Source organism: Selaginella moellendorffii, unplaced genomic scaffold, assembly GCF_000143415.4.
Source record: "Selaginella moellendorffii unplaced genomic scaffold, v1.0 SELMOscaffold_27, whole genome shotgun sequence".
NCBI classification, from domain to species: Eukaryota; Viridiplantae; Streptophyta; class Lycopodiopsida; order Selaginellales; family Selaginellaceae; genus Selaginella; species Selaginella moellendorffii.
Genome location: NW_003314288.1, coordinates 1,051,516 through 1,071,684, shown reverse-complemented (window position 1 = coordinate 1,071,684; position 20,169 = coordinate 1,051,516). Strand labels below are relative to the sequence as shown.

General features: G+C 39.9%; 3 protein-coding genes and 1 long non-coding RNA gene across 6 annotated transcripts; 1 reads left to right on the top strand and 3 right to left on the bottom strand.

Annotated features, from left to right (window-relative positions):
- Positions 1–5,546: 5,546 nt before the first annotated feature.
- Positions 5,547–7,033, bottom strand: LOC9629412 (HVA22-like protein k). Its single transcript, XM_002975240.2, has 8 exons — positions 6,945–7,033; positions 6,758–6,816; positions 6,608–6,705; positions 6,470–6,521; positions 6,358–6,421; positions 6,197–6,292; positions 6,009–6,081; positions 5,547–5,954 (listed from the first exon to the last, which is right to left on the bottom strand). Exons 1-8 carry the CDS (start codon positions 6,969–6,971, stop codon positions 5,860–5,862), a joined length of 564 nt encoding a protein of 187 aa, XP_002975286.2. The 5' UTR covers positions 6,972–7,033; the 3' UTR covers positions 5,547–5,859.
- Positions 7,034–7,060: 27 nt separating this feature from the next.
- On the bottom strand, positions 7,061–9,678 carry LOC9629909. Of its 2 annotated transcripts, none has more exons than XM_024680315.1 (7): positions 9,518–9,678; positions 8,428–9,471; positions 8,314–8,369; positions 8,021–8,254; positions 7,669–7,960; positions 7,424–7,620; positions 7,061–7,368 (listed from the first exon to the last, which is right to left on the bottom strand). In XM_024680315.1, the coding sequence occupies exons 2-7, from the start codon at positions 9,409–9,411 to the stop codon at positions 7,215–7,217; spliced, it is 1,917 nt and encodes a 638-aa protein (XP_024536083.1). In that variant the 5' UTR covers positions 9,412–9,471; positions 9,518–9,678; the 3' UTR covers positions 7,061–7,214. The 2 variants fall into 2 exon arrangements, with proteins under 2 accessions (XP_024536083.1, XP_002975285.2); XM_002975239.2 differs by having other exon boundaries at positions 8,428–9,460.
- Positions 9,679–9,777: 99 nt separating this feature from the next.
- On the top strand, positions 9,778–11,294 carry LOC9629908 (nudix hydrolase 14, chloroplastic). Of its 2 annotated transcripts, none has more exons than XM_002975365.2 (9): positions 9,778–9,823; positions 9,885–10,087; positions 10,140–10,260; positions 10,320–10,397; positions 10,451–10,543; positions 10,602–10,694; positions 10,741–10,839; positions 10,895–10,951; positions 10,999–11,294. In XM_002975365.2, exons 1-9 carry the CDS (start codon positions 9,791–9,793, stop codon positions 11,179–11,181), a joined length of 960 nt encoding a protein of 319 aa, XP_002975411.2. In that variant the 5' UTR covers positions 9,778–9,790; the 3' UTR covers positions 11,182–11,294. The 2 variants fall into 2 exon arrangements, with proteins under 2 accessions (XP_002975411.2, XP_024536051.1); XM_024680283.1 differs by having other exon boundaries at positions 10,933–10,951; positions 10,999–11,138.
- Positions 11,295–13,656: 2,362 nt separating this feature from the next.
- Positions 13,657–14,562, bottom strand: LOC112348187. The gene is made up of 3 exons (XR_002992977.1): positions 14,141–14,562; positions 13,818–14,056; positions 13,657–13,759 (listed from the first exon to the last, which is right to left on the bottom strand). It is a non-coding gene; the product is annotated as an uncharacterized LOC112348187 (long non-coding RNA).
- Between the last annotated feature and the right edge of the window lie 5,607 nt (positions 14,563–20,169).

Sequence of the window (20,169 nt, the reverse complement as noted above, 5' to 3'; positions counted from 1 at the left end):
TGTTTGTATTAAATTATAATTGAAAATTGAGTTCAACTCGAGAGCTCAACTCTTTAGCTCGTGAGCTTAAAAGTAGTTTGCACCCGGCATGACAAGGTTGTTACAAGGTTTAAATGTTGTAAATATAGGACAACATCTATATGTGGAGCATGTTATCATGTAAGGATGTATAACATTCTACTATGGGATGGTTGTTTACATAGAGTAGCAATGCATGTTAAACACCACCAACATGCATTAAAGGCATGTGGATGGTGTGGCCCCCGACTTGTCCATGAGGGAATTTGCTATGATCTTTACAATTTGAAGGCTACCATTGCTACAAAGGCTGGGAAAAAAAGTGTTATAACTCCAAAGTGTGTTTAAAAGTTTGTACTAAAGGGCTATATGGTGGACATATTTCACAAAAAAAGAGTTTATAGAAAACAACTTGAAGGATTTGCTTCGAAATATAGAACCCATGATAAATTAAACAGGTATAAAATTAATATTTAACTCTATGTTGTCACTAATAATACTCTCTTGACCTCACTACATCTCTCGAGTAATCATCAAAAGATTTAGCTGCATAGGAAGCAAGGTTTGCTGATATAGATCGAACTGGTAAAACAAGTTTCGAGAGCAGGTTGGTAGAAGGATAATATCAGCAGCGAGGTCAATAGTCAATGTCTAAGATGGTGGACAAAGTTGTTGTTGTAACTTTGTAATGTAAGAGGGGACATGAGGACAGTCTATATGAAGCATAAATAGACATTTGATGGGCTCGACATCACTCCTTCCAACTCTCACTATCTAAAGTTTACCTACCATTTTATTCTATGACACTAGAGAAGAACTAAAGAACATGGAGTGGAGGAGGTGCTTGTTGTTACATAAGTAGATTTAGTGCTAGAGATTGAGAAAGTTATTGCTCCTAAGCTAATTTTTCATATCAACTAGGTAATTTAAAAAGTTAGTGCCAAAAGTAGTACACATTGCTCCAGAATGATTAGGAGTCAAGATCAATGTCTCATATTTATGTGTTTAGGCTTGAGTTCTTCAGTAGTGCCATGCTTTTGGGGCTATCAAGATCTAAGGGTGAAAGGCTACTAGTCAAGTTAGATTTATTATTGTGAGCCAAATCCACAACTCAATTATCTTAAAGTCAAATTCTATGCCAGAGGAGTGGCTAATTGAGCAAAGTTGCAATCTTTTGACAAAAGAGATTGAAAATCTAGAAAGAGCAAGTTTCAAGTTGAAAACTTTCTCAAATGTTGTTATTAATGCTACTATGCTACCGATGTCAACATTAGACTGGCATATACAACCAGCTAGAAATAGGAAGGTTGTACAATATAAGTCTTCCATTTCAAAAGGTGTGTAATAAAAGATTAAGTTGGCAAAGGAGTTGAACTGCACAATCACAAGAACAAATTACATCAATGCCATAGTTAAAGAGTTCATTATTGTAATCAAGTAGTCAAAAAGTGCTAACTACATTATACGAATCTATAAAAATCCATTTTGTGCCTATCCAAATTTCACATAGAGGGAGAACAAGGTAAAGGTTTATTTAACCTACAAGCATATCTATTACATTTTTATGTAGGAATTGAACCAAGATCCTAAGATTGACCATCATATCCATTTTACAATTGTGGAGCTTCAAAAGTGTTTTTAGATTGTTTTTGGTGTTCAGATCTATATTTATATTTGTATTTTATTAGTCAAATTTACTTGGAAATATAGATTAAATCAAAATTTGAAAGATGAAAAAATATTAGTTCAGGACAAACCAATCTTTTTTCTGTGTTTGAGAAGTCATGAGCTTAGCTTGTGAGCTTAAAACCTACTCAGGCTCCTAGATACTAGTAGATGCTTGAGAACATAATCAAATCTATTGTGCATTGCATATTCTTTGTGGAGTCGAAGGTAGTTGTAAATACTCTATGTGTAACCTTTTGCCATTGCACAATATCCACCACACCAACACTCAGTTTATGGACATCATAGATGACATATATATATCTGCTTTATAGAAGGTAAGCCTCACACTTTCAAAATTCATTACATCTCTCAATATTTGCTTGCAAGCATTCAAGTGTAGAGACAAATATTTTAATGGCCAAAAGTGGTTATGTGTTTGCAATTAGAGAGTGCTAGCCTTTTTGAGGTGGCAATGATGATGATGAACACTAACACATGGAGCCATGCCTTACCAAGGCTGGGACTTGCCTATCCACCATAAAGGTTGAGAATCACTATTATAATATGAAGCAGTTTGCATACAAATGAAGGTATGCCTTTGGTGAATGTTAACTGGTTTAAGAAAGAGATAGTATATAGAGGCCTATATTTGTGGCAAAATTTATGTAACAATAGTTTTGCAAGTTTATATGGCAACAATTTTTGTTATGTGTGTGACACTTATAAATATGTCAAGAGATGCTTTTTACATATATCATGGCCTATATATAGCTTCAAGTAGTATCATGTATATTTCCATTTATTGTGTAAGTAGTCTTGGGAACCTAATGGGATGTTCCAAGTACATATGCACAAGAAGGGTGATGTGGGACGCTTGTCCAACCTTCAATGTGAGTGCATGATGCAATAAAACCTTTTGATCAAACTCTAGGCCTTCCATATTGCTTTGGCACATGTTATTCAAAGGTATAATAACTCCTACAAAAAAATAACTCAATGCATGAATGAATTTATATTTACATACTTCATCAAGGCGTATTGGAGATAAACTTCATCATTGGCTCAATGTCTTTTGTTGTGAGAGGCATGATTATACTACAAGAAACAAAAGTTAAAGGTGTTAAACAGTGAAATTGATCATCACCTTGCCTTACACTTATTGGGTTGGAAGAGTCTAGTTGCAACATATGTTGAGTATAGCCTCTTTGTGATAATGTGCATTATGTGCAAGTTTCATGTGTTTATATGCTCTTCAAACTGTTATGAGAAATCAGTATAAAATATATCATATAAGCTATATGCCTACCAATCATCCCTTATGTAAATCATATTATGGCACTTTATAGTCAATACTAATGTTTTGAAGTACCAAGCTACTTTGCACCATATTTCCCTCTAAAAGTGCTTGATCCTCTGCAAATATAATGTTGTCATTACCACATCTACATAGAAAGGTCCAAGTTTTACCTAGTTATGAACTAAGGAACCATGCAAAAACATAGAACTCCCCTCCTATGCATTTGTCAAATCTATCTTTATTTCATTGAACTCCCTTACCCAATCACCACATATGCATTTCGGCCAACCAAATTGTACTATTGCTCTGTGGTAGTATTCATAAAGAGTTAAAGCTCTCTTATTCATTGACACAAGCATGCTTGCAATGTAGTGCATCCCTATATAAATTAACAAAACTATATATGAAACATTTTTCATATGCTCTTTAAACATATACTAGAATTGATAATTTTGTATAAGTAGATGCCCCAAGCAAAAAGCTGCAAAAAGGAAGTTAAGTCAAGAATTTATTTAATGTAGTAGGAGACACTTACTATCAATGCATTAGAGCTCCATGAGTGACTTCACATTGAAATGCATGTGGGGAATTGGCTTTAGTCTCTTTTGTGCAACTCATTCTAGGTAAATATGGGTCAATGCAGATCTTATCACCTCACACCCAATTTTATATCTTGCATCTCTTAATTTCCTAAATTTCTCATGTTGCAGAAGAAGCTCTCAAAGAAGCTCTTCAACCTCAATTACACTCTTGACTAGATAGACCCCTTTCCAGCCTATGCTCTTAAGATGGCGATACAATGTGCATCTATCGACACTAATTCATATGGCTAAATCCCTCATATTGTAGCCTTCCAATGATTTGTAAGGCCTTGTCCATGATTCTTGCCGAAGTGATCCACAACAACAAGGTGTGAAGCTCACAGCACACTAAATATGATGAAAATGGGTTCATGTACTTCTCACTTGTAAACCCTAAACCCATCCATGTGACTTGCTGATGTGGCAAAGAAGCTAAGTTGTAACTCCATACATGGCACTAAGTTGGAAAAATATGCATATGTGGCAAGATGAAAAGCCCATGCATGACCATAAGTGAGAAAAACATACTTACAAGAATTAAATCTTTCTCGAACCGTTTCACAAGGTTTGCACATGTGTGTGCCTTATACACATCCAATGATTTTGTTATATTGCCTAGCACCAAGTTTGGAGTCAATCATTAAAAAGACTTGATGAAAAAGGACTGTTATCTCTCTTCAGATTGTATATGGCACTGTCCCTGGTCAGCAACATAGGCACTGGCTCCAGATCCAACCACAAAGAATTTTGGCCAGAAGAGTATCATGCTTTTATCAAGTTGGACAAGGTGATCTTAGTCAATCCAGGTACAAAATAACAAGAAAAACAAACTCTACTTACCATGGCATGGGATTTATCCTCCAGTAGTTCATCTTGTCCAGTCCATAATCACCGCAAAATTTGTTCATAACACTCTATTATTTCCTGTCCAAGAATAGCATGATATGAATTCAAAACATAGGTAAAGATGCTTCATCTATGTCTTCTCCCAGCAGTTCCTGATATGTGCAAGAATGCAAAATATAAAAAGCTTGCTTACAGTTGGTAGTGATCATACCAGGGATGTTTTAGTAAGGTAGGAAATGCCTCATGCCAAAGACAGGTCCCAAGATATAAACAAGCTTGAAGCAGTTAAGCCAGAAGCCCATCAAAGCTTAGGAGACAATATATCAGGACAAATGTTGAGAGCACAGGTGTTTCATTTTCTCTGGTTGACAGAGAAGGAGACAAGGAGGTACTGCCCCTAGTTTAAGGCATATCTGCATATTGGGGAAACGTGTTTTAACTTGCAGATTTCTTTCTCACCTTGCTGCAGACATTGTTTCAAAAGCTGAAAGAGGTAACTAATGTTTCCAAGAGTGATGGACTCTTTACTTGCAGAATGAAGATGTTGTCAGCCCAAAAAGGGGAGAGAGAGAGAGAGAGAGAGAGAGAGAGAGAGAGCCTTGCTCACCATCGCTGTTTGTTACTTAATATTTGAAATGAACCATCAGATAAAAGGAACTCTTTTATAAAAATGAACCTAGGGTTTGTAATTTTAATTGAACCTGTTAGCTGAGAAGAAAGTCGATGCTGTAAATAAAAGAGACAAGGAATATGGGATTTATCCAATTGAAAGATTTCGTTACGATAGAGATGTAAGCAAATAATTCTCATCTGTTTCTCGGACATATTTTCCTCGCCAGATGTTTTAGAATTCCCTGCTTACCTCAAGGGAAAGCGGCTGGAGGAGGCACAGAAAGCCTATGCTGAACGAAATCCGCTCTCACAATGCTTGCCCCATGGCAAGAAGCCAACATTCAAGAGGCCACAATACTCTTATGTTGGCTTGTTTCGCTTGTCTGATTGTTTTGTATCTTCAGGGATTCTCCATTGAATATGATTCCAGATGCAACCAACAGGAAACTGTTCTGGTGATGTCTGCCACAGGAGTTTGATGATGGTCCTCCATCTGAGGAGGTAATACTTAAATTTCTTTGTACTTTTGTGATCAATTTATCTTATGTTTTTCTCGTATTTGCAAAATTAGCTTCTTCAACACGAATGCTACAGCTTAGCTTGTTGAGAAATGTACAGCCCGAATATTATGCTTAGCTATTATAAAAAAGCATTTTGATCCCTGTCTCACCACGTCACCTCTCATAGCTCCGCGATTTCCAGGTCCAGCGTTGCGAGATCTTTCCGGACATCCTGAAACGCTTTGGCGACCGGCCAATGTAGCTTATGACAGCGTAGGCGAAAGAGGTTACAAGAAAAAGTTAAAAAGATTTAGAATTAACCAAAATTGCTGTGGAGTCAAGCATGTCCTTCACAGGGATCGTCCTCGGGCAGAGATCTGTCCGACGGAGTGTAGAGTGTGAAACGCACGGTTTCCTCTACAGTCCGGTAGGCTGAGGAGCCACAGATGTTAAAACGAGCCATGAAAGCCAACATAAGAGCATTACCAGACATGACGAACTTGTGCACGACATTTCCAATCGCTTGAATCTCCCTGTGGTGTGCAGTCACAAAATTGTTCTGTCACACACACCATCACACAGCAGTGTCAGACAAAGCGCGGTTTGAAAGCTTTGTTTTCCTTCCTCTCTGGTTTTCTTTTCCTAATCTTTGTCGCACGCACGCACGCACTAACCATGTCGTTCCTGCTGGCATCAACAATTCGGTCCAATCGAGCTTGGTGCTTGACAAGGAAGTGGCGCACGTAGTTGAAGTACAGATACTTTACGCCCTGCCAAAACCATTTCGACATGAGATCACGCAGGGAAGGGCACGAAAACTGTGAACACCACTTACATAGTTGTTTGGTAGCTGGAGCCACATCAGAAATGCGAGCTTTGCATGATGGTAGAAGGGAAACCTGGAAAGAATTGAGAACTCGTAAATATCCATAGAAAAAAAAAAGTACCATGATATCAACTTGTCTGTAAACTTCTCCACGAGATTGAAGCACGCGTACACTGCGAGTCGAATCAAAGATTTAAATCATGCCAGAGCAAGACGATATAGACTTCCTTTCCTTTTTTTCTTCGCTCACGATTCATACCTGACCAGTAAACAAGCCATTGCTCTTGATCCTCTTGACACTTCTTCTCGAGCGCTTTGAAGCTCAGGTAGAAAGGAAATCCAAGCCCAAACGCGACACTGCCACAAAGAAAGTAGAAAAAGTGAGAAGAAAAAAGAAGGCCCACTACACCTGGCAGCTCGGACGAAAATGCTGGACGATCCAGGCGAGCAAAGCAAGCGCATCCCTAGCTGGAGCAAGAAACCGAGACAAAGATTCTAGGTCATTCACGGCGATCGATGATCATCATCCAAGAACGCGCCACAAGCTGCGCCGCGATGATGGATCGAGTGCGCAAGCAAAGATTACAGGAGCCTACCTCGCGGCTGATCGCGGAGCTCGCCATTGCCGATCAGCGCCGCCCTAGCCCTTGCGCGCTACAAGCCTCTTCCATTCTCCATTCCACCGCCCCGCAGATACAAACCACCAAAAAGAGAAAATAATAGTTTTTAACCATAGAACACAGTGCTGTTAACTTCGGACATACATTTATTTCTAGCTAAAAAAAATCGCTCTAACGACATTCCATTGCATTGCATGGGACGATTTCTTACTTGAAAGAAACACTCCACCAGCTCGCTTTCTCCTCCTAGATGTTTGGAGACCAGTCGAATGGAAAGTAGTTCACTCGGACGTTGGAATCCTCGAGCAGGCTGAGGAGGTGCTCGGCTTTGGTCGGATTGATGTGCTTGGCGATCCAGTGCAGCACTTCCCTCTCGTTCTTCCCGAAATCGCTGCTATACCTGGAGCGGATGGAGAGTGAGTGAAATGGAAATCGATACAAGTTTTCCCAGTTACCACTTCATGATCTTGCTGAGGGACACGGTCCTAGCTTCCGAGTCGATCGTGATCCCACCGCTGTCAAAGAAGTCTCGCGCGGCGATCCGCAGCTCCGCGTCGATTCCTTCCGGGGAGTAGCACCGGATCGCTGGGCTGCCCTGGGTTCCATACGAGAGTGCAAAGTGGACCAGTGGTTCTGGCTTTTCCAGTCCGACCTGTTGATACGAGTAAGCTTCGATCGCAGAAGAATCAGCTGGAGTTACCTGGAGACGCGGGTCTTTTGCGCCAAAGATTTTGGTCAGTGTGTATGGCGGTCTCTGATTCGCACGAAGAATCCCGTTTTGAATTGCCGAAAGAGAGTATGCATACCCGCCAATCACGTACTGGATTTCTGCGAAGTACGTTCGTCTTTCCAGCGCTCCATTGGGACGGCCATACAGGATGAAGGAATGGATGACCATCGCATTGTGAATGTTCAGGAAGAAGGACAGCTTCTCTTCTCTGGTAAGCGTTGTTAAATCGATCCGGTGAAGCTCTTCAGTCAGTTTCACATATCTATAAAACGCAAGAAATCTCGTTAGCATAAAGAATTTTTTTTCGGCAAAACCAGCCAACCTTCGGAACTCTTCACTTGCCGCGATAGCATAGTAGTTGACATGCTTTCCATCGTCGGAGATGTAACGATCATAGGTTGCAAGGATCAGAGTCATGAGCTTCTTGGCAACGTCGGCAGCTGGTTTCGGTTCCAAGTCGTTTGTAGCACCGAAAAAGTTCAGGCACTTGGTAGCAATAGCAGGATCATGTTCGAAGAAGCGGTACAAGTTGTTACCATCCTCAAACAAGTTCTCACTAAAAAAAAAAGGAATAAGGAGAAAAAAGAAAGAGAAAACAAAGTCACAGAGACGTACTGTGCAACGTGATGGAAGAAGTGTTTTGCTGCAACTTTCCTTCCAAATTCAACAGCCTGCAAAACATATATATAGGTAAGCAACGACTAGAAATCTAATGAAGAACACACGAACCTCGTCTCTTTCACAGTACTGATCTTCCGCAAAAACCTCCACTGCATCCGAGCCTAGAAAGCATTTGCTGTAGAGACGAAGCTTGAGGAACCTGTCTTTGAGCTGGACCTTCTCTCTGAGTTTCTGGACAACCTCCGCAAACTCGTCTGGAACCGCATTTTCCGATTCCTCTTCAGAGTGAACCGGAAGACCTGGAGCCGATTCTGGGCATGGATTCTCCTTCACCTTTTGGATTTTCTCATCGAGCTCTCCGTTTTGCTGCAACAGATTGAGCTCCTCCATACCACCCACAAGCTCGTCGTTGAAGAAAAGCTGTGGAACAGACGATGTTCCAGTCCTCTCCTCCAGATCCAAGCCTCGCTGAGGGAACAAATCCAGGTTGATCTCTACGAACGGGAGGTGCTTTATCCTCAGGAACGACCGGACAGCCTTGGAGTCCGGGCAACCTGACTTGGAAAAGAGCGTAATTCTCCCCGTCACGCTCATCTCATCCTCGAATTCACTGATAGATTTCCCCATTGGCTCTTGCTCATTCGGAACGTTGGGCTTGAGAAAGCTTAGCGTGGGCCATCGTTGTTTCTTCTCGTCCGGCTTCACTGGGTCCTCGCTACTATGTGTCTCCACTGCCTGTTCCAGATCTTCTTTCTTCCCGGACAACCTCCGGATCACCTTGGAGACGACGATCCCTCTTTCTTTGACGAAATTCTTCAAGGCGGCAGCTTTTTCCGGCCAATCCACCCCTCCCTTCTTTTCATCAGCGACCCCTTCCAACGATTCCGAAAGATTCACCTCCTCCTTCCGAGAATCCAGCTCTTCTTCCGGAAAATCTTTCAGAGTGCCCTCCTCTTCGTTCTTCGAACCAGCATCCCCCGCGGATTCTCCCTCGGACACGAAAAAGTCCTTGGCGACCTCTGTCTTCTCATCTTGCGCTGGCGCTGCCGCCGTCCCCGCCGCCGCATCGTCTTTCACCTCCGCCGAATCCATGCCGCGTCGATCAGGATTCAAGAACACACCATTTCAAGAACGCCGATGCCTGCACAAATCCTGGATCTCCGAGACTCGCACAACAGTGCCATTGGCAAAATCTTACCTCGCCGCAACGCGAATCGACCGATCGGGCCTCAGATCCAGAGCCCGGCCACAGGACCGAGGAGAAAGACAGGCGCTGGCTTTGCCGCCTAGGGTACTACCACAAAGCCAGCTCCTCGCCTAACTGAGAGAGTACGTAACGGCAGAGAGTCGCAGGCTCGAATCCCTTCCCCCAGAGATATTTGGGAGCGCGGGAGAATTAAAAGTGACCGTTGATTGGTATAAACTGGATTCGAACCTCAAACGTAGTCTACTAGGGCATTCGCTCCAAGTGATGGCGCTGCGCCTTCGCCCGGCCTTGATCGTGGTAAGCTGTGTTTTAAATAGCGATAAACTACTAGGATTTTCTCAATCTCTGTCCAGGCCAGGCGTGCGTAGAGATCGCTAGAACGTACTCGCAGCACCAAAAGCTGGCTGGATTCGATAGGAAGTTCTTCTCGACGACAAGGATTCGAGCGGCGATGAGCTCTCAGGGGATTCCTACAGTGGATGTGGCTTCCGTGGAGATTGAGGTTCTGGGAAGGCGCGTCTCGGTCGCGGGAATTTCTGCAATGCCAGAGAGTGTAGTCAGGTAAAATATTTCCATCTCTATGTTGTAGCGCTGATCCCGTGATACGATATAGCGCGGCGGTGGAATCTATCCCATTCCAACGGTGGCTTAAGACGATCACTGGTCCGGCAGGCATTCTCTCCTTGAGTGACGAACGAGGTACTCGATGCTCTCTTCAAGGAATAACCATCCAGGTGAGCTAAAATACTTCATTGCCACGGAAACAGCTGAGATCTAAGCGTGACGAATGCAGAGTGTAGATATGTTTGGAAAGCGTGTGGGATTTGTGAAATTCAAAGCGGACGTCGTGGACGAGAAAACTGGAGCAAAGGTATCTCTTGCCGTGTTTTCTTTCTTTCTTTCTGTTGATTAAAAACTATACAGCTTCCTGGGGTTGTTTTTGGTCGAGGTGGTGCTGTGGCTGTACTCATGCTGCTGGAGTGCGCAGGGGAGAAACATGTCGTTCTCACCGAGCAAGTAAGAAGTTTCTGTTTCATTCGCTGCTATCTCATGGAAAAAAAAAAACAAATCTCAGGCTAGAGTTCCAGTGGGTCGTGTGATCCTGGAATTACCAGCAGGAATGTTAGATGACGACGCAGGAGATTTTGTTGGAACAGCTGCGAGAGAGGTATCTGTGCCTGCATTTCGTTTCCATCTCATCTTTGTGGTTACAGATTGAGGAGGAGACAGGAATTCACATAAAAACCTCCGATTTGATCGATCTAACCGCACTCCTGGACAAGGAAACAGGACAGAAGATGTTCCCATCACCGGTAAAATGTTTTTGTTTATAGTGCGTGGTTTTTTATTCCTGTGCCCTTCCTCCAGGGGGGCTCCGATGAAGAAATAACACTGTTACTGTACAGAGGTCACATAAATCCAGAGGTACCACGACCATCGAAGAATAAGAATTTAATACTCTTTTCACGCAGGCTCTCTCGGCGCTTCAAGGACAAGAGCAAGGCCTGGTTGAGCATGGCGAGCTCATCAAGGTTCATGTGGCACCGTATCGAAAGCTATGGAGGTACACTGCCGACGCCAAAGCTCTTGCGGCCATTGCCATTTACGAGATGGCAACCAAGGAAGGAATTTTGCCCGAGCTCTCGAGCTTGTAAACAAACCTCTAAACTCCTCTTGCCATTTGCCACGATTGTGGTGTGACTTCCCACCTTTGCCTTTGGGGCCGGTGTGGGAAGGTAATAACATAAGAAATTGCACTTATTGTTTCTAGCTTGGAGAATTGATTAAGCTTTGACCCGGGTGCAATCATAATTGTAAGAGTGATTTTCCACGTGTCATGAGCGTTTGCCTACAAAACTCTACTAAGTAGACCTACTTTGCTATGTAAAAATAATCCTAAATAGTAAATTTTTTTATTAATTAATAGAATAAATTTTATCCATCTATTTTTGTATATAAACAAGAGTCTAAACCCCAATTAATATATATCATGAATTAGTGGAAGAGAGGGGCATTATAATTTATCTCTAGAGGGCAAAGCATTTTAGTAATGTTTTGCTTTCATGTTTGGGATTGTGCTTTAGTTCTTATTCCTTTCTTTCTCTTTTAAATTTAAATTTACATTATTTTTTGCAAGATCAAGAATTTAGCTATTACTATGTTTAAATTTGTTCTTTCTTTTGATCTTCATTGCATTCCCTTTTTTTGCCAAACCACACTATCATTTATTAAGGAGTATGTCACTAATGTTACTTTATTGGATCAAGCTTTTAGTTCTGTGGGGTAGAATCATATTACTATGCTTATGTGAGATGGTGATTAAATACTTTTTTTGTTCTTGGTGTTTTGCCATCTTCTATTAATGTGGAATATAATTTGACATTGATTTTAGCAAGTTATGGATGATGTAGTGTGGTTTTTGGAAAATATTAATCATTTAATCTACCATCTAATTTTTTTTTTCATTTGCAATATTTCCTTTTCTTCGATCATTTATGATTTTTATAATTTTAGGTTGACTGTTTTTATCCTCTTCATACTAATTTAGATATTGAGTATATGCATGAAGTTAAAAATCTTGTTTTGTTGTTTTGTTTGTGTCAATTTGGCTAGAGTTTCAAGTTAAATGTGTGTCCTTATTTATGAGTGTCATTATTAAGAGTTTTTATGTACCATTGTCATTATTGAGAGCTTTTGTGTATCATTGCTATTGAGAAGTTTATGGACACCAAATATAAGCTTCCAAATTAAACACAAAATGTAAATTCATGAATTTAGAGTAACCCTAAATATCCCAATACCCTTAATTGATTGGAAACAGAAATGCACTTTTATTCATAGACCTTTTTCTTTTATATTTGAACTATTATAAATTATTTTTTGAGTGTTGCTTATAAATTGCTAAAAATTCCTTTCTAGATCTTTTTTTGTTCCATAATTTTTCTTCTTCAAATTTTCTCACCTTTTGCTCTTCAAAAAAGAGTGAGTTTAACCTCCCATATGCTTCAAACTTTTTTTCTTCAGAGGAAGGGCTAGAGGTGGTATGAGAGTCCAGCCCCAACGATAAAGTAAAGATGAGTGGATATAATAGTAGAGTGAGGATAATTGATATGAATTATGGAGTGAGGACGAGTATATCAAGTCTGAATAGAATATTTAGCCCTAATATAGTAAGGCCAAACAAATGCAATAATAGAGTAAGCCCAAATATAAATGGTAGAATGAATACAAATACAACAAGTTCGAATTAAGTTAATGCTTTTAACTTTTTTTCCTTAAAGGAGGGGATAAAAAAGATGTGAAGGATGAACAAAGTGAATTTGACATCTTATATGTGGTATTAAACAAGGATGTAGGTTGTGAGTCTAAATTAACATGAGTTTTAAATATTGATAGAAGGGAAAAAGTGTTGCGGCACTAGCTTATTGCTGCTTTCTTCTCACCATAACTTAAATTTTGGCTTTGCTGGATTTCTTGTATTCCCCGCAGATGCTTCTTAACATTCAAAGGTAGTGAGCTATCCACTTCCATGCTAGACTTACCAACAATATAATGCTTGGAATAGAGACATTCCCAAGGACATATGTGAAAAATTATAAGTAAATTCTGGAAATGGCAAGCATTTCACCTAGCTATTTGGTCTATTTAGTATGTAGGCCCTAAGGGGCAGAAACTAATATCAATGGTCTACTATTGTGGCAGTAAGAAGAGAATATATGAAAAGACTTGCTAATAGGTAACATTTAATACCCTCAATCATATTTGTAACATCCAAGTAGGTGGTGAACTATTGGTTAAAGAACCACCTAAACCTACACCCAAGTTTAAGCTTACACAACTCCCTAAAGGTCACCCATGCTTTGTAAAGGAGGTCCACATTAGATTTGGGATGTAAAGGATCTCAAACACTCTTTCTTTCCTAATATCATAGATTGGTATGCTTGAGTGGGATGCAAGCTCAAGTAAAGGAAGTGTTAGGAGTTCATAGAGCAAATATAAATGGCTCAATTAATATCCACTTGCATCTAGTGGCTTGTTGAGTTTGACCCACACTCTTGTGTGCAAAATAGCTAAGGAATCTAGTACACAAGCAACTCAAACTTGCTCCTACATATCACATGAGGCTATTTCTACAACTTCCAATTGGGAGCAAGCTTGCATGAGCATGGCTTGCTTTTAGCAGCCTTTCTACTCCATGGTGGTCCTCTGGTGATCCTGCTAACCTTTTTGTCCCTACAAACATTAGCAATGTCACAGTTATATCCTTCACTCATTGATCTAGTGAGCTTACCTTTTCCTGGAATCATCAATTACAGCCACCTCTAACAGCATGTACTTCCTATCATGGCCACTTCCTCTTCAACTCTGCCACAATCATAAGAAATCTCCAAAGTATATGAAAACTTGGAAACACTTGCCAAAAAATGTTCGAGCTTCAACTAACTGGATTTGAGGAATCCATACACCACCTCAGCCTATTATTGACCATGAGAACATCTAATACTTGTTGCAAGGGATATAGATATTATCCTAGTGAATGCCCAAGTTTTGCACCAACTCAAGTTAAGTGCCAACACTGTAGGTGAAACAATCACAAAAAAAAGCACTGAGTACCTCAGCTCAGCCATGCCAACAGCCCAGCCACATTGCTGCCAAGTGTCCGAATGCACAAGCACCAGTTAAGTACCAGCCCATTTGCGGCATCTATAACATGCATGGCCTCCATGCCCAAGACAACTGCCCTCACCATTTTCGTTGCGATCCAGGCAGCCAAAGTGAACCTCCACAATGTTCCCCTACTCCAAGAAATGGTCCAGTGATCAATACACAAACATAAGTTGTCCAACCATGCTGTGGCAATTCTTGCCCTAGCTGTGGCCCATGCAGCTCAAATTGCACAAGCAATGGCACCCAATTCTTCCCCAAGCACAGTGTCCAGCTCCAACACCACAGCCCACCCATGCTGCCCTTTCTTACCAGGAATTCCAGTGCCACATTGCTGCCCCTGTCCCTACTCCAAACGCTTGCCCTACCATGGCCTAGATCCAGTTTGAAGCACGTGCCATCACAAAGCCCAGCCTTAATGCCACTGCCCTGTTATATTAACTGTAGCCACTCAAGCCATTTTGGCCGCTTGCATTTCTCCCTATTCCTCCCTGCACATTCTCCAGTGCCAAGTTCCTTCGTGGCCACTTTTGTGAGCCCTAAAGCAGCATGGGCCATCTGAGGCATTGCCCTCGCTATCACTTCCTACTGTAAGTACTCCTCCAGCTTCTCTGGAGTGGGATGACTTGCCTTTACCCTTCCACAATGTGGCTTTGGACAACAAGCCATTTTCCAGCATGCTTAAGCCAATTGCACAAGAAGATGATAATTGGGATTTAGAAGCAGTGAGGAAAAAAGATGTCCTTGAGTTTAAAACAGAGTTGCATTCCAATAATCATGGGAAAGTCAAGAAGGAGAGGTCTCTTGAAGAGACACCAAGAAAGGAACTTCCAGCTTCTCTTGTGGCCTATCAGCTAGCTCAATAGACTAATGCAATTGGGTATGCTCTTCTTTTGAACTTTAAAAATTTTGCTTCTCAAGTGCATGATTTTATTTGTGAGAGCTAACCAATGAAAAGGCCAAACATTCTTGCATCTCCAGCTCTCAACACTTTTCTCTAGTTTCAAGATTTCCAAGAGTAAGTTACTAGCTCGCTGCTCTGCAAGTATAATCAGCTAGACAAGCCGCCACCAGTTCCCAAATGTCTCACTTCTAAAGACTTTGGTGTTTCCTAGCTGTTAGCCATCTCATAAGAGAAGTGTTACATGCAAGGGGGACTCAAGTAAATTCCAAATCCTCTCATGTTATATACAGCCCTTTCCGTCCAGTCGACCTAGGAATGCCCCAGGCCCAATTCTAGGCCTGGGATCCTCTAGGTCAACCCGAGACATATATGTGGCAATCAAAAATAAAATGTTTTAGGTTTGGCAAGGAATGAGGCAATGCTACAGCCAGCGTGCCCAAAAAAATTCACAAGAGATGGAATCACTACACCAGCTCTCAAGAGGATAATCAAGTAGGTCAAGAGCACCTATAACAACATTAAGGGTGCAACCAAGAGTTAGAGAATTTTATATTTATATTCATAATGGATTTCTAGGAAATTTAGCATTTTTTACATCATTTTCAATTTAGAATTCTCATTGTTTTGCAAAGCAAAGTATTAGGGATGCCATGGTAAGTTAAAATTTTCATTTCCTCCAAGTTAAATTCTTTTTTCTAGGAAACTCAAATGGATTTAGAACTCGTGGAAACTCCAAAGGTAAATGCTTAAAAAAATGGATTGTGCTTCTAAAAATATGTCTCATACATTCTATGTAGCAATCACTTACTCATTAAGTGTTTCCATCACCAAGACTTTTCTATGTCCATAAGATTTATCCAATGTGAGTTTTTGAAATTTAAACTTTGGTTTTTTAGAGTTTTCTTTTCTTTTGCATTTCAGTTGGCTTCGATTCTTTTCTCGTCCATAGCTACTATTCAATAGCAGGGAATATAGCTATAGGTTGCCACTTGTCTTTGTATTAGAAGGTCCCAGGAGTGGGCTTATCCTCAAGGAGTAGCATGTTGAAAGGGCATGACTCTCTTCCTTAGTTCATAAGTAAACATGTTAGCAATGTGGTGGATGGAAAAGTGCCAATAACAGAATGATTTTGGGATCTTAAGAGTAATATAAGGTTTTCTTTAGAGAATTAAGGATGTGATCCAGATGAGTGTTTATCTTATCAAATTGGCTAATATAGTTGTGGTAAACAACTATAGTTGGGATCACAAGAAAGATAAAGACTCTAAAATAATAAAGGAGTTGTAGGATTATCCTCATATAATTAAGGATAGTGCTTATGAATATGAGACAAGAATTAATGATTGTGGGAGATCAAAAATGAAAGAGGACACAAGTCCTTGAAATGATAGCCAGGGCTACTTTTAATAAATGCTAGAATAACCCAAGGAGTTGGAAGTGTACTTATAGGATCAATTGGTATTTTCATCATATGAACAAATAATCCTAAGGGGCAAAAGTAATCTACAGATAATGAAAAATAATCAAGTGTTAGAGTAACACTTTCAAAGATAGTTCTTATGAGTAGGATATGAATCGAAAAAATTATATTCCAGTGAACTAAGACCTCAAAAATAGCCGTGAGGCTAGGACATTATGGGTCATTGAATTAGTAAAATCCAAAAAGTTGGATGATTCAATTAGAGTCAAGAAATGGTCCCAAAAGACTAGTGGAAGCATTTGGATTGAGGGGTGGTGCACTTTATGAAGGATAAAGAGGATCATAAAATCCAAGTATAAAAACAATGGGTATTTTATTGATGGTAAAATATGTTATACTAAAGTCGTGGGAAAGGTGTTCTTAGAAAAAAATAATTTTGGCACAAAGTTGTGTATGAACACCATGGTACAATGCTAACTGATAGTTAGCATGAAAAACAATTACTTAGGTATTGGTAAAGATCTAAACACAAGTGAAAAGTGTTGTATAAATAAGCTTATAAAGCTGATGGTGTGGAAACACCAAGTGTGCCAAGGTATGATGCTTTAAAGTTAAGTTAGTGGGTTCATAAAAACCCCTTGCCAAAGGAATCCCACTGGAAATGGGAATGGTATAGCCTAGCGTATGGTTAAAATGTGGTGACCCAAATAATGATGGAGGTGTGGAAGCACCAGCAATAAGTTGTAGGACTTGATAACTATGAAGTAATTAAGTAAAAGGTGCAATATAATTAATTGGATTAGTAGAAGTTAACTACCTAAAACTTTTTATTGGGATAAGGAGGTTAGATATATCCTGTGGGGGGGATAAATTGTTTATATTGCAATATAGTAAATTAATATTGAAAAGGGAAATGCTCATTGTCTAAAAAGGCCATTAGTGGGACACTTAAACACTTTAAAACACCAAAAAGTGGTATTTAATATCATGAGAGTATTAAATAAGGCCTAAGGGACTAAATCTTTATTGAATAATAGATAAAAGGTGCTATTTAACATTCAAGGTTATGGAGATAGAAGAAGTCCATCTATCCGAACTAGACAAAGTTAAAAAGGATTTTGGCAAGGCTAATGACGGGCATATGAAAACCTGTAAGTAGCAACATTAATCCTAGTGTGTGAGATTACAAGATGATCATATTTGGATTGAGGAACCACTCTTTAGGCTATTGGATAGGCTCATCCATAGATATACTTATTAAGGTATGGTAGAAAGTGCAAAATTACTCTTAGGTTGGAGGAGAATAACTAAAGGAAATGTGTGAAGTAAAAAACAAGTAGTAAAGGAATAGAACTGAATGATAATAATTAAAGGGCATAATTGAGAGTGGTTATGTAAGTTAGGAGTGGAGAATCAAGTGGATGCTCGAAAGTGTTACTATTAGCAACTATGATGCCAAAGAGAGTCTAAAGTATAGAATTGTCTATGTTAGACCATATAGCAATTAAAAAGCTTGTGAAAGGAGAAGCCTTAGCAAGCTGAGGGACAAAGTCCCTTCAAAGTTCCCAAAGACAATTTTAGGTAGGTTAGTATCTAGAAAGATAAGTGTAAATGGTTCATAAAATGCACAAAATTAAAGTGGCACAGCAGAAGCGTGGTCTTGAAACTTGTCATGAGGTGAGGATATCAAGGTTGAAGAAGTGTTCCCAAGTGTTAAAAAAGATAGCTTTGAATGAAAGTTGATGGTTAATGACTTTCACGCTTATGCATGAAACTATGTTACGTTGGTTGGGTGACTTGCAAAGCAAGATTAGCAAGTTGGGGGGAATAAAGACCTAATTGAAGGTGATGACTTAAAAAAGGTTGGCCTATAGGGTCAAGAATAGAAGAGTCTATGCATAATCACAGACTTGTCAAGTGAGAGGAATTAGCAATTTGGAGAAATTAAGTTCTTAAGTTGTGATCTATGGTGCGTTTTGGGTATAAATTGGCGTGGGAATCATGCTAGGCATTCTGGATGATGCCGTTCGTAAATGCATATACGAAGGTTAGGTTCGAGTCCCAACCTTTTAGTGTTTGGGTTCGAGTCCCAACTCACTAGGGCGTGGTGATGGTTTAGAATATGAGGACACTTATTTTTTGGTGGTCATGGACTCTAGTGAGGAGATTAACTTAGGCACACTACCAAACGAGAGATGCCCCAGAGCCATGATACACAGTTAGATTATTTAGTGTGAAAGCTTGACATATTTAACTTGAACACTTTGGTGAAAGTGGCACCATGAACATGGTGAATGAAATGGGGACACCCAGTCTTAGTTGTTATGAATCCTTGGCTAGAAGGGCTAGCTTGGGTGCATTGCCAAGTGTGGGGGATGCCCTTAGGGTCATAATTAATAACTTAAAAGTCTAAAAGGCCTAGTTTTTATTGGTAGATTTATTAGGGTGTCAAGATGAGATCACTAGGTGATCTTGTGGCTAAACAATGACAAAGTCTTTATTTGGTTAAAAAATAAGATTTCTAGTTCAAAGTGTTAATTTGAATTATTGGTAAGAGTGTGACTTAGTCAAGGTGACCAAGTGGAAAAGACACCTAAGGGAAATAGGTGGCATTGATGTAATGATAAGGTGAGTCCAAGAAAGTAGTCTCTAGGAAAAACCCACAAGAGGGTCACAAAATTGGGATATAGATAAAGCCCACAACAGAAAATGCCAAAGAGACTTAGTAGGGGGAACACCTTTTGGACTTACCAAAGCAAAATCTTTTCTATGGAACCGAAAAGATAACTCGAAGATGGAGGTAGTGATTTTATGTTGTTTAATGCAATAATCAAAGGATAGGAGCAAAAGTCTAGTGGCCAAGAAAAGAGTCATGAAAATTATTGGAAGGAATCCAAATGGCAAAGTTAGGTGAGGAGCACTAATGTGTTGGATGTTAACAATTGTGGGAAAGGCAATATATTTCCAAAGATGGATTCCTAAATGCTTCAATTTGGTGAAAGTGAAAGCTTCAAAGGAGGGAGTGGCAAAGTAGTTAAATAATAGCGCTGTAAACAAGCCTTAGTATAAATTATGCTAACTAAAATTTAATGCCAAAGGTGGTATGAAATAAAAGAGAGGATAATTGTGCCCTCAAGTAGAAAATTTCCTAGGATGGGGAAATGGAATTTACACAATATATGCAAATGCAAGGTGTTGGAGACACTCAGGAATTTGATTTTGAGAAGTCAAAGATTAAAAGTTTCAAAGTGCAATGGTTATATTAATAGAAGTTGAGACTACTCAAGAATGAGTAATGAGATTGAGATAGAGAAGGTGTCTCTAACGGATTTAGCGAGAACTAAACTAATAAAGGGAGAGAACCACCACAAATGGTCAAATGAATCTTTATATTGAAAAGACTATGCTTCTTAAAGGATGGGCAAAGCATGGTGAGCCTTCGATGTCGATCTATCGACGAATATTGGCTTAGTGCTAAGGATGGAAAGGGTAATACTTGATCGTGTTACTTTATAAAATGATTTATTATTCAATGAGGACATCACACTTTGTTTAAGGGTGGTGGAGTTATAAGACAAAAATCCCTAAGCCCCAAAGTGGAGCCGGAAGGGGGCCACATGGTAATGGCCAAAGTAGAACCCAAACGAGCATAAC